Genomic DNA, 14,927 nt, shown 5'->3' with positions numbered 1-14,927 from the left:
GCTCGGGGGTCCTGAAATTTACAATTTAAGTAAAGCCCCTGATGATCTTTCTTTCCACGCAGAGAAAATGAGTGTAGTACCTCTGAGTCTGAAGAAGAAGATTTTTGAAATATTGGTTAATTTTCCCTTTGGGGCCCCGCCCTGGCCCCAGGGGTTGGGGTAGGAATCCCAATTTTACAATTTTGAAGCCTCATCTACCAAGGATGATTCTGACCAAGTTTGAAAAAAATCCATCCACTGGTTCTTGAGAAGAAGTTGAAAATGTAAAAGTTTACGCACGACGCACGACGGCCGACGACAGACAAAAAGCGATTAGAATAGGTCACTTGAGCAAAGCTCAGGTGACCTAAAAATTATCACAGATTTTATAGAATACACATCCTATGGTAGACAGAAAAACCTTGCAGACATGAGAATAGTTGGTAAACGAGAATGATGGCATTAAGGGCCACAGGGAGAAAGACATGCAAGGGTAGGAAGGCATGAGGAAGTATAGGAAGCAACAACGGTTCTGAGGTAAACACACTTGAGGCTACTTACATCCCATGAGTAGTTTGAGTCTGTAGAGCTCCTCTCCGTTGTGTTGCCCGTCGTCCAGCCACCGTGGGCACTTGAAGCGTTGCTTTGTGTCTCTGTGATGGTGGGAGATGACCGTCCACTGCTGCTTGGTGTTCCATGGTAGCTATGGAGATTTAAAAAGAGGTCAAGGTCACAAAGATGCATTATTGTATCAAGGGAGATGAAAATTATGTCAAGATCACAAGGAGGTACCATTGTAGCTATGGAGATACAATAAAAGTCAAGGTCACAAGGAGGTACCATTGTAGCTATGGAGATACAATAAATGTCAAGGTCATAAAAAGGTATCATCGTAGCTATGGAGATACAATAAATGTCAAGGTCACAAAGAGGTATCATTGTAGCTATGGAGATGCAATAAATGTCAAGGTCACAAGGAGGTAGCAATGTAGCTATGGAGATACAATAAATGTCAAGGTCACAATGAGGTATCATTGTAGCTATGGAGATACAATAAATGTCAAGGTCACAAAGAGGTATCATTGTAGCTATGAAGATACAATAAAGGTCATAGACTTTTGGTAATGATAATTTGATTATATGGAATGACAAACAGTGATGACAGTGAGATACTGGTATAGACTTACTTTGTGATAGCGTTTTCTACACTGGACAGATAATCTGGGGGAAGGCCCATATGGTTGATATCAAGGACACCTGGTACTACGGATGCCAAGCCTCTTCTGCAAAAAAAATAAATAAATATTTATTTGCTTAGCAATCAATACTAGATGATATTTGGTAACAATGGTTAAAATTAATCGATAACTAGTTTGAATGGTACACAAAACGCATCCAATGATAAAAGTAAGGTAATTCTCAATTACAACCTGATTACGGTTTTAAAGGGAAATGACAGAATAATATGTACTGAAACATAAAACTCTCAGTCAGTTCTGTGAAGCTGTTGTGTATTGTTTTATGGCCCATTGACAATTTATATCATTTCGGGTCAAACAACACCATATATGAATTTTGTAAATAGAAACCTGACTACAATGTACATAAACACCTGTATAAAGGGTATTATGTGATACTGATCAACTCATTCTCACTTTTACTCTAGTTTTACCAACATGTTGTGAATTATGATGTCGGTAAAGGCAGGTTTCACTGTCTAGAGGCCTGATACATGACATGGGGCTAAACTGGAGGAAAGGAAAAGTCAGCTAACACTGCATCAGTAACAGACACCAGAGGTATACATTAATGATGACTGTAACGTAGGGACATGACAAATGTCTATTGACTCATCAAATTAACATACAAGACAAAAAAAATCACAGAGCAGACTTAATTGTCATGCCATAGTCACATTTCCGTATTTACACAGCAAGACTACCGGTATTTTATTCAAGCAAACCTACTGAACGTAGCATTATATTTATTATTTAAAGAAGGATTCAAAACTTTAATGAGAGGAAAGAAATTATGATTGAAGACATTGGCTGGCCATTTTGGCGACAATAGTGTTTTGATAGACTGACTTTGTGTCCCCTTACAATGTCACATGAGATCCTGCATCTTATACCGACAGACTGGTGTCATAACAGGCACGCTGGTACACGTCCATACCCTGATCTTACCAAGGATAACACGGGGATTTAAATGGTCACACCTAGTTACATCCCACCCAGATACATCATTACCCACACGGACATGGTTCATTGAATCTCCATTAATTAACTGTCAAATGGACACCAAACATTGTAAATGAAGTGAGGTTTGTCAGCCGGATGTATTTACAGGTATCTATCGTGTCACTCCGTAACCAACATACACTAGGCGTGTCAATCCGTCAACACCAATCATATGCGAGTGACAAATCTACATCAGACTTGTTTTTTCTATTTCTAGTGTAAAAAAAAGTGCTAGATTATGATCAGTTGTGCGACTAAGAGTCTAATTGTTGTGGTTTACCTAATAGATCCTGTACAGACAAGGCCCAAACCGTTGGCCAGCATATATACATTGTCTCTAATGAGAAATCGTGATTTATATGTAACAGGACTAGTAAATAGCCCATATGTACATTTGACATGATACCTCAGCCCAAGCAATCCATCTCCTAACACAACTAGCCGTTTATGTTACAATTCATTCTATTGACCTGTTCACCACACAAAACATAATGATCATTGTTATCAAACATTTGTTGGAATACATTCAAAATACCAGAAACAGAAAGCATGCAATAAAACTTTCGAGCACAGCATGCAATGTTATCTGAATGATCTCACTAAATACATGACTGCTCTGATGGATGTTTTTTTTTTTACAAAAGTACAATTCAGGATTCAAATGACTTAAAAGTTTGATGTAATTTTGTCAGTATAGAAACACTTAATGTCACCAGTGATGTGGGCAATGTGAAGCCACATGATGTAGACAAACAGCCACCCAGGGTTTAGGCCTTTAACAATGGGGTGTCGGACACAACCTCTCATTCCTAATTTACTTTTTGACTTTACAAACTAAATTCAAGAGCATTTTATTAAGTAAGATACTATCAATAGATGAAAGAAGCATGCATGTTAGGTAAATTGGATAACTCCTGACCAGCCTTAAGACCTTTGTCTGTCTGAGCCTTTGAAGATTGTAATAAAACAGTAACATTAGGACTTGAAATAAATTATAATCCTTTCAGAACTATCCACATGCACCTCTAGAATGTCCAGAAAGTAGCTTGTGTTTAACTAGACAAGAGAAATATATGAGAAGTAGAACCCTGAAAAGCCCTATATCTTGAGTGAATGACTTATATTAGAGATGTTGGTTATAAAATCCAGGAAATGTAAACAATAGCAGGTACCGCTTGTGAGAAATCACAGCTTATACCCTAGTAATGGGCAATAAAGATCGGTCAGTGTGTCGGTCACCTGGACTACAAGTCCGGCCTTCATCGTCATACATGGAGAGGTTATACCTGGGTTTACTGTGATCCCTGCTGTCCATGGGTATTACCCAGTAATCAGTCAACAGTCAGCCTAGCAGCCTGTTTGTTTACAACTTGGTCAGGCTAAACGCCCTTTGATGGACAAGTACATGAGTATCGCCTTTTGCCTGCTATAATGAAGCAGGTTACTAATTCTTCTTTGCATTCATAGATTACTGGTCGATACATTGACCACTCCTTATCTGCAGTTACATGGTGACACGGGGCCGGCTAAATACTTGAGGACCTCATAAGCCAGAATTTCTGACCAATGGGAAATCCACAAACTTATCCTTCTAATTGATGGGAACCTCAGAAGGCAGAACTAAATCTAACCCATGGTACTGACCCATAAGCTGGAACTTCTAACTGAAGGAAAGCCAATTGCAACCAGCCATGATTTCTAACCGATGAAAATATTATTATTACAACTCATGGGTACACAATGAGCCATGGTTTCTGACCAATGAAAATCAAATGAGCTAGAAATTTTAACTGACAGAAGTCCATGATCATGAACTTTTAAGTGATGGAACCCCATAAACCAGTATTTCTGACTAATGGGAACCCGAAGGATTCTCATTTGTTACAGAAGTTTTCTCTAAGTACAAGGGGCATTAAAAACAAATTTGGCAGGATTTTCTGTCAACCAATAAAGGTTATCATTTCAACAATAGCCAATAGGCCATGTTTATTGTCACCAAATATCAGCCATAGTATCCAAGACATCATTTTATAGCCTCCAAATATTTAAACTTCACAAGACATAAACCTGCTGTTAATCCAGGCATATACCAATGTTTGGGCAAGGTATCCATAGCTGTGTACATCACACCATTCAAGTCCTCCCAACCTTTACCCACTTGTCTCCTGTTGAAGCTATTAGTGATTGTTTGAAAAGTTAAAATGCAAATCTAGCTACTCAGTGTATAAAGGTTTTAATCATTTGTGAAATCAGAAGAAAAAAGAATCATAGAAATATTTATATTTGATTTTTATGCTAATTTATTGACTTCTTAATTACTTTTAGGGATAAACATCATGGCAAAATCTATAAATGTTAATATGCTCACAAAGAGTACCCTAAAATGCCTTAGTTTAAGCTACTATATAAGAGCTCATTCTCTTCATACACAAGTAAAAATATCAGGAGTCTCCCTCTAAAATAAGTGAGTTAGAAATTAATTCTACTGAACTGGCAGCTGCTGGAATCATGCTGCAGGTGCTCCAATCTACTACAACCACTTCAACCTAAATAATCTCAAATAAAAAATAACTGTTCAGTAATTAAACTTACATAAAAGGGTTTTGATAGTTCTTCAAAATGGCTGAAGAATTATAAATTAAATGTATCCTATATGTTTTCATATGGATCCATAGAACAAAGAAAATATTATTTGTGTTGCCTTGGCAACTGTTGGAATCGTGCAGCAGGCACTGTAGAATATGGCCATCAATAATCATGTACACAAACCTTGGTCCATTTTGGAGACTAGCAGAGATAGAGAGACAGACACATCCAAATTGAACTTATCAGTTGTATGGTGTAATATCAGACTGGTTTCTATGCTTGCCATTGACATTTAGATAGCTTTCATGTTGGAAACAAGTCTGTAGTCCTCCTGGCCATAATGTTAAACATCACACTTTCATCTTCACCTTCCAGCAATGGTTCTATATCATCCTTACGTGTTTAATGGTTCTATATATTCCTAATGTGTTTAATGGTTTCCATATCATCCAAAAGTGTTTAATAGTTCTATATAACCCTACGGTGCTAAATTATTCTATATAATCCTAAGGTGTTCAATGGTTCTATATAATCCTAAGGTGTTTAATGGTTCTATATAATCCTACGGTGCTAAATTATTCTATATAATCCTAAGGTGTTCAATGGTTCTATATAATCCTAAGGTGTTTAATGGTTCTATATAATCCTACGGTGCTAAATTATTCTATATAATCCTAAGGTGTTCAATGGTTCTATATAATCCTAAGGTGTTTAATGGTTCTATATAATCCTAAGGTGTTTAATGGTTCTATATAATACTAAGGTGTTTAATGGTTTTATATCAACCTTAAATGTTTAATGGTTCTATATTATCCTATGGATGGAATGGTTCTATATAATCCTAAGGTATTAAATGGTTTTATATCAACCTTATGTGTTTAATGGTCCTATATTATCCAATGGATGTAATGGTTCTATATAATCCTAAGGTGTTTTATGGTTTTATTTAATCCTAATATGTTTGATTGTTCTATATTATCCTATGGTGTTTAATGGTTCTATATAATCCCAAGGTCTTTAATGGTTTTATTTAATCCTAAGGTGTTTAATGGTTTTATTTAATCCTAAGGTGTTTAATGGTTCTATATAATCCTATGGTATTTAATGGTTCTATGTAATCCTAAGGTGTTTAATGGTTTTATTTAATCCTGAGGCCTTTTATGGTTCTATATAATCCTATGGTATTTAATGGTTCTATATAATCCCAAGGTGTTTAATGGTTTTATTCAATCCTAAGGTGTTTAATGGGTCTATATAATCCTATGGTATTTAATGGTTCTAGGTAATCCTAAGGTGTTTAATGGTCTGATATCATCATAAGGTGGTTAATGTTTTTATATTGTTTTATGGTTTCAAATGGTTCTTCATTATTCCAATGTGTTAAATAATCTGATATCATTCTTGGGTGTGGACCTTCTCATACACTTATGTGAACCATAACAGTAGCCTTAAGTCTACAATATCAATTCTTCCACTACTATGATGTAAACATCAACTAAATCTTCAATCTCTTGAGGGATTTATCACTTCATTCTATATCTTACAAGGAAGCATTTTTACTTCAAACTCACACAATGACAAAGCTATTTTATAGTATAAAAGATCATCACTTCAAAAGATTCCAATGCTAAATTAGTAAAAGCAAGCAGTATTGAATTATTTAGAAGTAAACCCACCGAGAGGTCCTACTCCCCAGAGAAATTATTGTAAAATTTTATGACCGTAAATTTTATTCACCTTAAAGTACAGATGTACCAAACTATTGATTAAAAGTCTGATCAAAACTCTTGAGATATATTATTATATATGCGACTATTGTTTTATATGACATCTAATTTATAACAATATACTATTGTACAACATTTACTTAATTGGTTTGAGAATTTGTGTAAATCAGATCACATTATACTTCCATGAAATCTGATTTTACCGACAGAATACCAGCGGGGCGACAGAAATATACCTTTTGGGGCAAATTAAAGTTGTATCACATATCAAAGGATGTCAAACTCAGGTGTCAGTAATGGCAGGTTTCACTGTAGTTTCTAGATTTATATTGAAAATGGAAACATTTCCTATTACATTACTGACAGTACCAACATCAATATACAAAGTATCTTATATGGAGCCTGTATTCAATTATTTGGGAAATTATACTTATATCATTGCTTTTACATCATTTCTAGTTAGAGATTTATATACATTGCATACATTGTCTTGTAAGAAAATCATTTATTGAAGGAAAAACACATACCATTATCCCCCTCCTCATGTATTATTTAAAGATAAATATACTGGCATTGAAAAAACATTCTTCTTCAAGAAAATTTTAAAGATTTCATGATCATACATGATTCACAGCTATACAAAGTGTAGAACCAGAGTTCACAGTACAAGAAACTTCCATGATACTCTTTATAGCCATCATGGAGGCTAGATTAATATCATCAAAAACTACTTCATAAAAGAACAGTTTGTAGCGACATCTATTTCATCAATCTACAAGTGGTTTTTTTACCCGAGGACAATACTAGAAAAATTCCCCACAAAATGTGGACATTAATTACCTTCTGCTGTGTATCTTGGCACTGACACAGACAATGGCCTTAGAGAGGCCATAGTGCCGTTTGTACAAGGGGAGGGAGACACGGGCGCGATCCAGCCCTCCCCTGCTAATGCAGCTAACTTCAGCACTGCGCACTTCACGATTGTCTTTGGGGTAGGACATGGGCACATATCTCACCAGTACATCTGTCCCCATCCCAACAAACCCCTGACCACACCATGGACTCTTTCTCACTGATTCTCCTGGTATACCGCTGTGGTTATCATCATACAGTAGTACTATCCACCAAGAATCAGATCACTTGTGCGTCAGTTTAATCCCAGCAGCTATAAAATTTTCAGGAATAAGAGAAATCTTATCCATATTTAGCTCTGTTTTTGATTCCATGGAAACAGTAAGATCTGAATCAGCTAGTCAGGTAAAGTGTGATACAGTCATATGGTATGATGGAGTTCTGCTCTCAGCAGGCAGACAACACCTGTCCAGGTGGATGGTCACATGCTAAGGAGGCAGCAGACAAGATGATCAGTACAAACACTCTGCCTAAAACATCAGCATCCTGTCACGACCTGCTGATGTAACATCAATTTATTCATTAGCTACATCAGGCCCAGACACATACCAGCAGAACAGTGAACCAGAACTATGGTAATCAACAGATGCCACTTAGGTCTGTTTGTCACAAGTCGTCTTCTCACCTGTAGCACAGGTGTAAATTCCTACCACATGACCACCACTTTTCTTAGATACATTCCACCGAAGCCAACTTATACTTGTAACATATGCACAGCAATTACCTGTTCGGGCCTTTAAATGCTGGTTTTGTATAAGAGGACAAACACTTTGTTGACCGGCGGGTAAATGTCCACTGACAATGACAGCACAGACTATTACAACTTTCTCTTTGATACAATACAAATACGACCCTTGAATGTCATATTAACATTGTTTGTCCATGATAAAGTGTGCTGGCTGAGTTACAGCTCCATGGTCTCTCCCTAATAAACTCCATAAATGTATCACATCTAACTTTAAACCTATGTATCCTTCTCCAGTACTTCCCTAGCACTGGTGTTTATGGTAGCAATGAGTCCCAGGCCCATTTCCTCGCGTGACTTCCTTAAACCATTGGTCCAACTCTGCTTAACGACCCTCCTTCTTGTCATACAAATGGAGTTAGGCACACAAGGGCAACCTTATCAGGGTTCCTAGGGACAGCAGATAGCCAGGAACAGGCCACAAGATGTTGTCATTTCATTATATTACCTGTGGCCTGGTCAGTGCTGTAATTGGTGTGTGGTATCTCGTCCAGCTCTGATTTACAGGGGCAGGCCCATTGATTCCGCAAAGCTGGCAACACACCGATTCTATCAAACCATGACCAAAAAGGCTGGATGGAGTTATGATTACAGAGTAAGTGATTAATCCACTCCCCTGCAGTGATGGAGAGAGAGTGTAATCAAAATCAATTACATGCCTCTGGTAGAATCAGTGATTACAGAATTATATGTAGCATTTCATTACCCTGCAGTTTTTTGTCTTTTTTTCTGAGGACTGTTCTCACTGTGTTTCAACTGAACTTCCTCTTCATGTAATATACCTGGGCAAAACATATTACAGAGCTGATTTCAGTCCTTTGTTTGTGACACAGTATTAAGTTTATTTCATTACAATATAAATCAAGGTTGTCAAATAACATGAACACAGCTGTGTTTCTATAACGAGAAATGAAAGCAATTCTATCGTCTAGATGAAATGCTTGTAAACAGAACACAAATTACGTCCACATTTACTTATAAAAGAAAAACTACCTCTACATGTATAATGTGGAAAGGTAAATTTTCAATATTTCTTTTCTGGCTTAAAATTACAACAATTATAAGATTGTGCTACCAATCTTATTTAAGGATATAAAATACAACTCTTAGTTAAAATATAAAACAGAATTCTTTTATAATCCTCAAATAGTGTCAAGAGATAAACGAAAATTGCAAATGGTAATAAAAATGTCCATCCAAACTAAATACTCGTAGCTATACAATGATTTTTGCCTAGTTTAATTTACAGCTGAATACAGACTGTTTCCTCCTGCAAAAAGGACTTTATTTTCAAAACTTCAAAATATCAATGAAAATAATGCTATATTTTCATGTAGGAACAAGCTGTTGAAAAATTGAGGGAGAAATAAAAACTCTGCAGACAGACAAATAGACAGGTTTGTGGAGTACACAGGTTCACATTACACAAACAGGACACTAACATATATCGATACAATGGGACCCAAGACAGAAATATACATTAAGTGGGACCTAGGACAGCAATCTACAGTAAGTGGGACCTAGGACAGAAATATACATTAAGTGGGACCTAGGACAGATATATACAGTAAGTGGGACCTAGGACAGAAATATACATTAAGTGGGACCTAGGACAGAAATATACAGTAAGTGGGACCTAGGACACAGGACAGAAATATACATGCAGTGGAACCTTGTACACAGGATACAAATATACAGTGGGACACAGGATACAAATATACAGTGGGACACATGATACAAATATACAGTGGGACACAGGATACAAATCTACAGTGGGACACAGGATACAAATATACAGTGGGACACAGGATACAAATATGCAGTGGGACACAGGATACAAATATACAGTGGGACACGGAAAACAAATATACAGTGGGACAAAGTATACAAGTATAAAATGGGACACAGAATACAAATATACAGTGGGACACAGGATACAAATATGCAGTGGGACACAGGATACAAATATACAGTGGGACACAGAAAACAAATATACAGTGGGACAAAGTATACAAGTATAAAATGGGACACAGAATACAAATATACAGTGGGACACAGGATACAAATATAAAATGGGATGCAGATACAAATATACAGTGGGACACATGATACAAATATAAAATAGGACACAGGATACAAAAATACAGTGGGAAACAGGATACAAATATACAGTGGGACACAGGATACAAATATACAGTGGTACACAGAATACAAATATACAGTGGGACACAGGATACAAATATAAAGTGGGACACAGAATACAAATATACAGTGGGACACACGATAGAAATATACAGTGGGACACAGAATACAAATACACAGTGGGACACAGGATACAAATATAAATGGGATGCAGAATACAAATATACAGTGGGACACAGGATACAAATATAAAATGGGGTGCAGATACAAATATACAGTGGGACACATGATACAAATATAAAATGGGACACAGGATACAAATATACAGTGGGACACAGGATACAAACATACAGTGGGACACAGAATACAAATATAAAATGGGACACAGAATACAAATATCCAGCGGGACACAGGTCAAAATATGCAGTGGGAAACAGGATACAAATATACAGTGGAACACAGGATACAAATATCAAATGGGACACAGAATACAAATATACAGTGGGACAAAGGATACAAATATACAGTGGGACACAGGATACAAATATGCATTGGGACACAGGATACAAATATACAGTGGGAAACAGGATACAAATATGCAGTGGGACACAGGATACAAATATACAGTGGGAAACAGGATACAAATATACAGTGTGACACAGGATACAAATATAAAATGGGACACAGAATACAAATATACAGTGGGACAAAGGATACAAATATACAGTGGGACACAGGATACAAATACACAGTGGGACACAGAATACAAATACACAGTGGGACACAGGATACAAATATAAATGGGATGCAGAATACAAATATACAGTGGGACACAGAATACAAATATACAGTGGAACACAGGATACAAATATCAAATGGGACACAGAATACAAATATACAGTGGGACACAGGATACAAATATACAGTGGGACACAGAATACAAATATAAAATGGGACACAGAATACAAATATACAGTGGGACACAGGTCAAAATATGCAGTGGGACACAGGATACAAATATACAGTGGGACACAGAATACAAATACACAGTGGGACACAGGATACAAATATAAAATGGGATGCAGAATACAAATATACAGTGGGACACAGAATACAAATATACAGTGGGACACAGGATACAAATATACAGTTGGACACAGGATACAAATATAAAATGGGACGCAGAATACAAATATACAGTGGGACACAGAATACAAATATACAGTGGGACACAGGATACAAATATAAAATGGGACACAGGATACAAATATACAGTGGGACACAGGATAAAAATATACAGTACACCTTGTACACATGGTCAATGAAACACAATTATACATAAAGTGGGACCTAAGAGAGAATTAACCATAAAGTGGGACCTAAGAGAGAATTAACCATAAAGTGGGACCTTAGAGAGAAGAATACTTAAAGTGGGATCCAAGAGAGAATTATACATAAAGATGGGATCTAGGAGAGAATTATAAGTAAAGTGGGACCTAAGAGAAAATTAAACATTAAGTTGGACCTTATAGGACAGAATTAAACATGAAATTGGACCTAAGAGAAATTAAACATTAAGTGGGACCTAAGAGAAAATTAAACATAAAGTAGGATCTGGAACAGAAATAAACATCAAATTGTGACTTAGGATACAGGTACAAACATATATATACAATGGGACCTTGCAAGCAGGACACAAAGGGACCTAGTACAAAGGACACAAATATAAATACAGTGGGACCTTGGATACGGGTAAGTATTTATACAATGGGACCTACTTTGAGGTCTTGTTTCTTTAGGTTTCTGTAAGATACTGGGTTCTATTTGGACCTCCATCTTCACAATATTATATACATCTTGATCACTCTTTGAAGAAAGTGACCATTTAACTAGACGATAACAGACACAACACCAGTGAAGACTTACTCCAAAGAGTACATGCACCTGTAGGTAAACATGCTAAACCCTTTATCGCAAAATCAGTTTGGCAGTTTAAAAATATTCAATAATTGATTTAAACTGTAATCATGTATATGTTTATACATGTACAGGTGAAGACACCAGGGCCATTCAGTTTATGCTAATGATTATAACTTTCATGGTCGATTGTAAAACTAGGAAATGATTTTACAAGTTATTAAATACAATTTTACAAAATTGAAAAAAAAATCAATCTGATAATTGGCAAAGCGTGTGACAAGCCTGGTAATACTATCTGTGTTTGCCTGATCAATGTTGGTGGATGTACAGGTCCTGTCATGCTTGTTCTCCTCAAACACACAAGTAGGGCTGGGGCCCTGTTAACTCCCTCCTCGTCAGTGTTAGGCTGGTTACCAGTGACATTAGGGGTTGCCTTTTAACAGTATTTCCTAACGTAGGATAGGTCATTTTCATTTCTCTATGTACCACATGTCATAGTTATGTAATTAGATAAAAATTGAAATAACAAAAAATAGAATTTGATTAAGCTAAATGAACTGTTGTATTTCACTTTCGTACCAGATCGTACAACTTTATGGACAATAACTGTGTCACATATATGCTGTACATCACAAACTGTATTATTTTAATATTGCAGACAATTCATTTTAGTTCCAATCTCATTTCTTAATTAGCTATGAAAAAAACCTCATTTCAGGGTGATCCCTAAGGAAATGTGGTTGACTTGAATTGTCAGGCAACCAAACAAACACTATCAGCATTTATAGCAAAGGAGCTATGTGAAAACAGAAACATGGCAAGAGTCATCAATAATAGATTGTAATTTCATAATCCATACCAGGTAAAAATAAGCTCTGTCGGACAAGATGTATAATTGATGTGTTTTGGTGTGGAAGCTCTAGGTGGAAGCATCCAGGGACCTCGTGTATGCTGGGTATTAATCGGTGACCAGTCAGATATGACTTACAGGTAGGAGGTTATACCCCCAACACACACACTACAGCAGTATCCAAGTCCTTCATTTGATCATCTCGCACCCCAAAATTATTCATAAATCATCATTAAAACAGGTAATTTTTATAATCTCAAAGAAAACTTCCAAGTGAAGTTTTTAAATGATGTGATAACAATTTGCAAAACATGCAATGTGCTGATCAATATACGAGGATGGCTGTATTTATGTGAGTTGATGAAAACATGAAACGGTACTCCAGCACCATTAGACAGGCCTAGCTATAAAGCTGGTTATCACCTGCCAGCCTCATCACCACCATCTACCATCACCATAGTAACCAGGTAAACTTTGTCAAACAGCCCTAGGGTAGATGTTAGCATGTCACATCACTCAAGCTCCCCTGACATTTACAGTTTTCAAACAATTTCTGGGGTTGATTTCATGCAGACGCAGCATCATGCTGAACAAATCAATATTTCACATTAAAATGGAACACTATCAAATGTAAATGTAATTTACAAAATACAGTTACAAACAAATTGTGATAATGCAGAGTGAACCCGATAGTCTGGGACCACTCCAGAATCCAGAAACATGAAACCCTGCTACTCTCCCACAAATTACCGCACTCTCATTACCATTAAAATGTGTCCACAGGGAACCTGTTATAATAACTTAATGTGTTCCTACACCAACAATACCAGTAATAAACTAAATAGCCAACAACTGTAACAAAAAGAAACACTAGCTTTGCTAACACTCTACTAAACACATATAGTCAACTCTATCTGTTCTATATATACAATGTCAACATGTGAATATTTCCTATACAAACAATGTCAACAACTGCTTTCCGACACAATGTCAATATCTGTTTTCCTGTAAAACGTCAACATCTGTACACATTCTACACATACAATGTCAATGATGATACACATTTTACACATAAAAATGTCAACAACAGTACATAAAATATATATACAATGTCAACGTTACGTATCCTGTACATACAATGTCTACATCTGTACATTTTCTAAATAACCAATGTCAACATTGATATACATCACATACATAATATTATATCAACTGAAAACAAGGTCAACAACTGTAAACATCCTACACATACGAAGTTAGCAACTGTAAACATCCTACACATACAAAGTTAACTGTAAGCATCCTACACACACAATGTTAATAACTGTAAACATCTTACACATACAAAGTTAGCAACTGTAAACATCCTACACAGACAAAGTTAGCAACTGTAGAAACCCTACACATACAAAGTTAACTGTAAGCATCCTACACATACAATGTTATTAACTGTAGAAACCCTACACATACAATGTTAACTGTAGAAACCCTACACATACAATGTTAACTGTAGAAACCCTACACATACAATGTTAACTGTAAGCATCCTACACATACAATGTTAATAACTGTAGAAACCCTACACATACAATGTTAACTGTAGAAACCCTACACATACAATGTTAACTGTAAGCATCCTACACATACAAAGTTAGCAACTGTAGAAATCCTACACATACAATGTTAACAACTGTAGAAATCCTACACATACAATGTTAACTGTAAGCATCCTACACATACAATGTTAACAATTGTAAACATCCTACACACACAATGTTTACAACTGTAAACATCCTACACATACAATGTTAATAACTGTAAACATC

General features: G+C 36.2%; 1 protein-coding gene across 8 annotated transcripts in view; it reads right to left on the bottom strand.

Annotated features, from left to right (window-relative positions):
- LOC110451170 (protein FAM149B1-like) overlaps positions 1 to 14,927 on the bottom strand; it is a 76,971-nt gene that overhangs the window by 20,438 nt on the left and 41,606 nt on the right. For 4 of the 8 annotated variants that reach the window (XR_002463041.1, XR_002463040.1, XM_021499035.1 and 1 more), the window contains exons 1-3: positions 7,373 to 8,804; positions 1,167 to 1,262; positions 541 to 682 (exon numbers count right to left, since the gene is read on the bottom strand). Coding sequence is in view for 6 of the 8 variants with exons in the window: in XM_021499035.1 (XP_021354710.1) it covers positions 541 to 682; positions 1,167 to 1,262; positions 7,373 to 7,566 (432 nt within the window). In the remaining 2 variants the exon portion in view is untranslated. Of the gene's footprint in view, positions 1 to 540; positions 683 to 1,166; positions 1,263 to 7,372; positions 8,806 to 14,927 lie in introns of those variants that run through there. The other 4 variants (XM_021499039.1, XM_021499040.1, XM_021499038.1 and 1 more) reach the window with 2 other exon arrangements.

This window comes from Mizuhopecten yessoensis, unplaced genomic scaffold, assembly GCF_002113885.1.
Source record: "Mizuhopecten yessoensis strain PY_sf001 unplaced genomic scaffold, ASM211388v2 scaffold5859, whole genome shotgun sequence".
NCBI lineage: Eukaryota > Metazoa > Mollusca > Bivalvia > Pectinida > Pectinidae > Mizuhopecten > Mizuhopecten yessoensis.
Note: the sequence above shows the minus strand (reverse complement) of the source record. Positions and strands in the feature narration are given on the sequence as shown.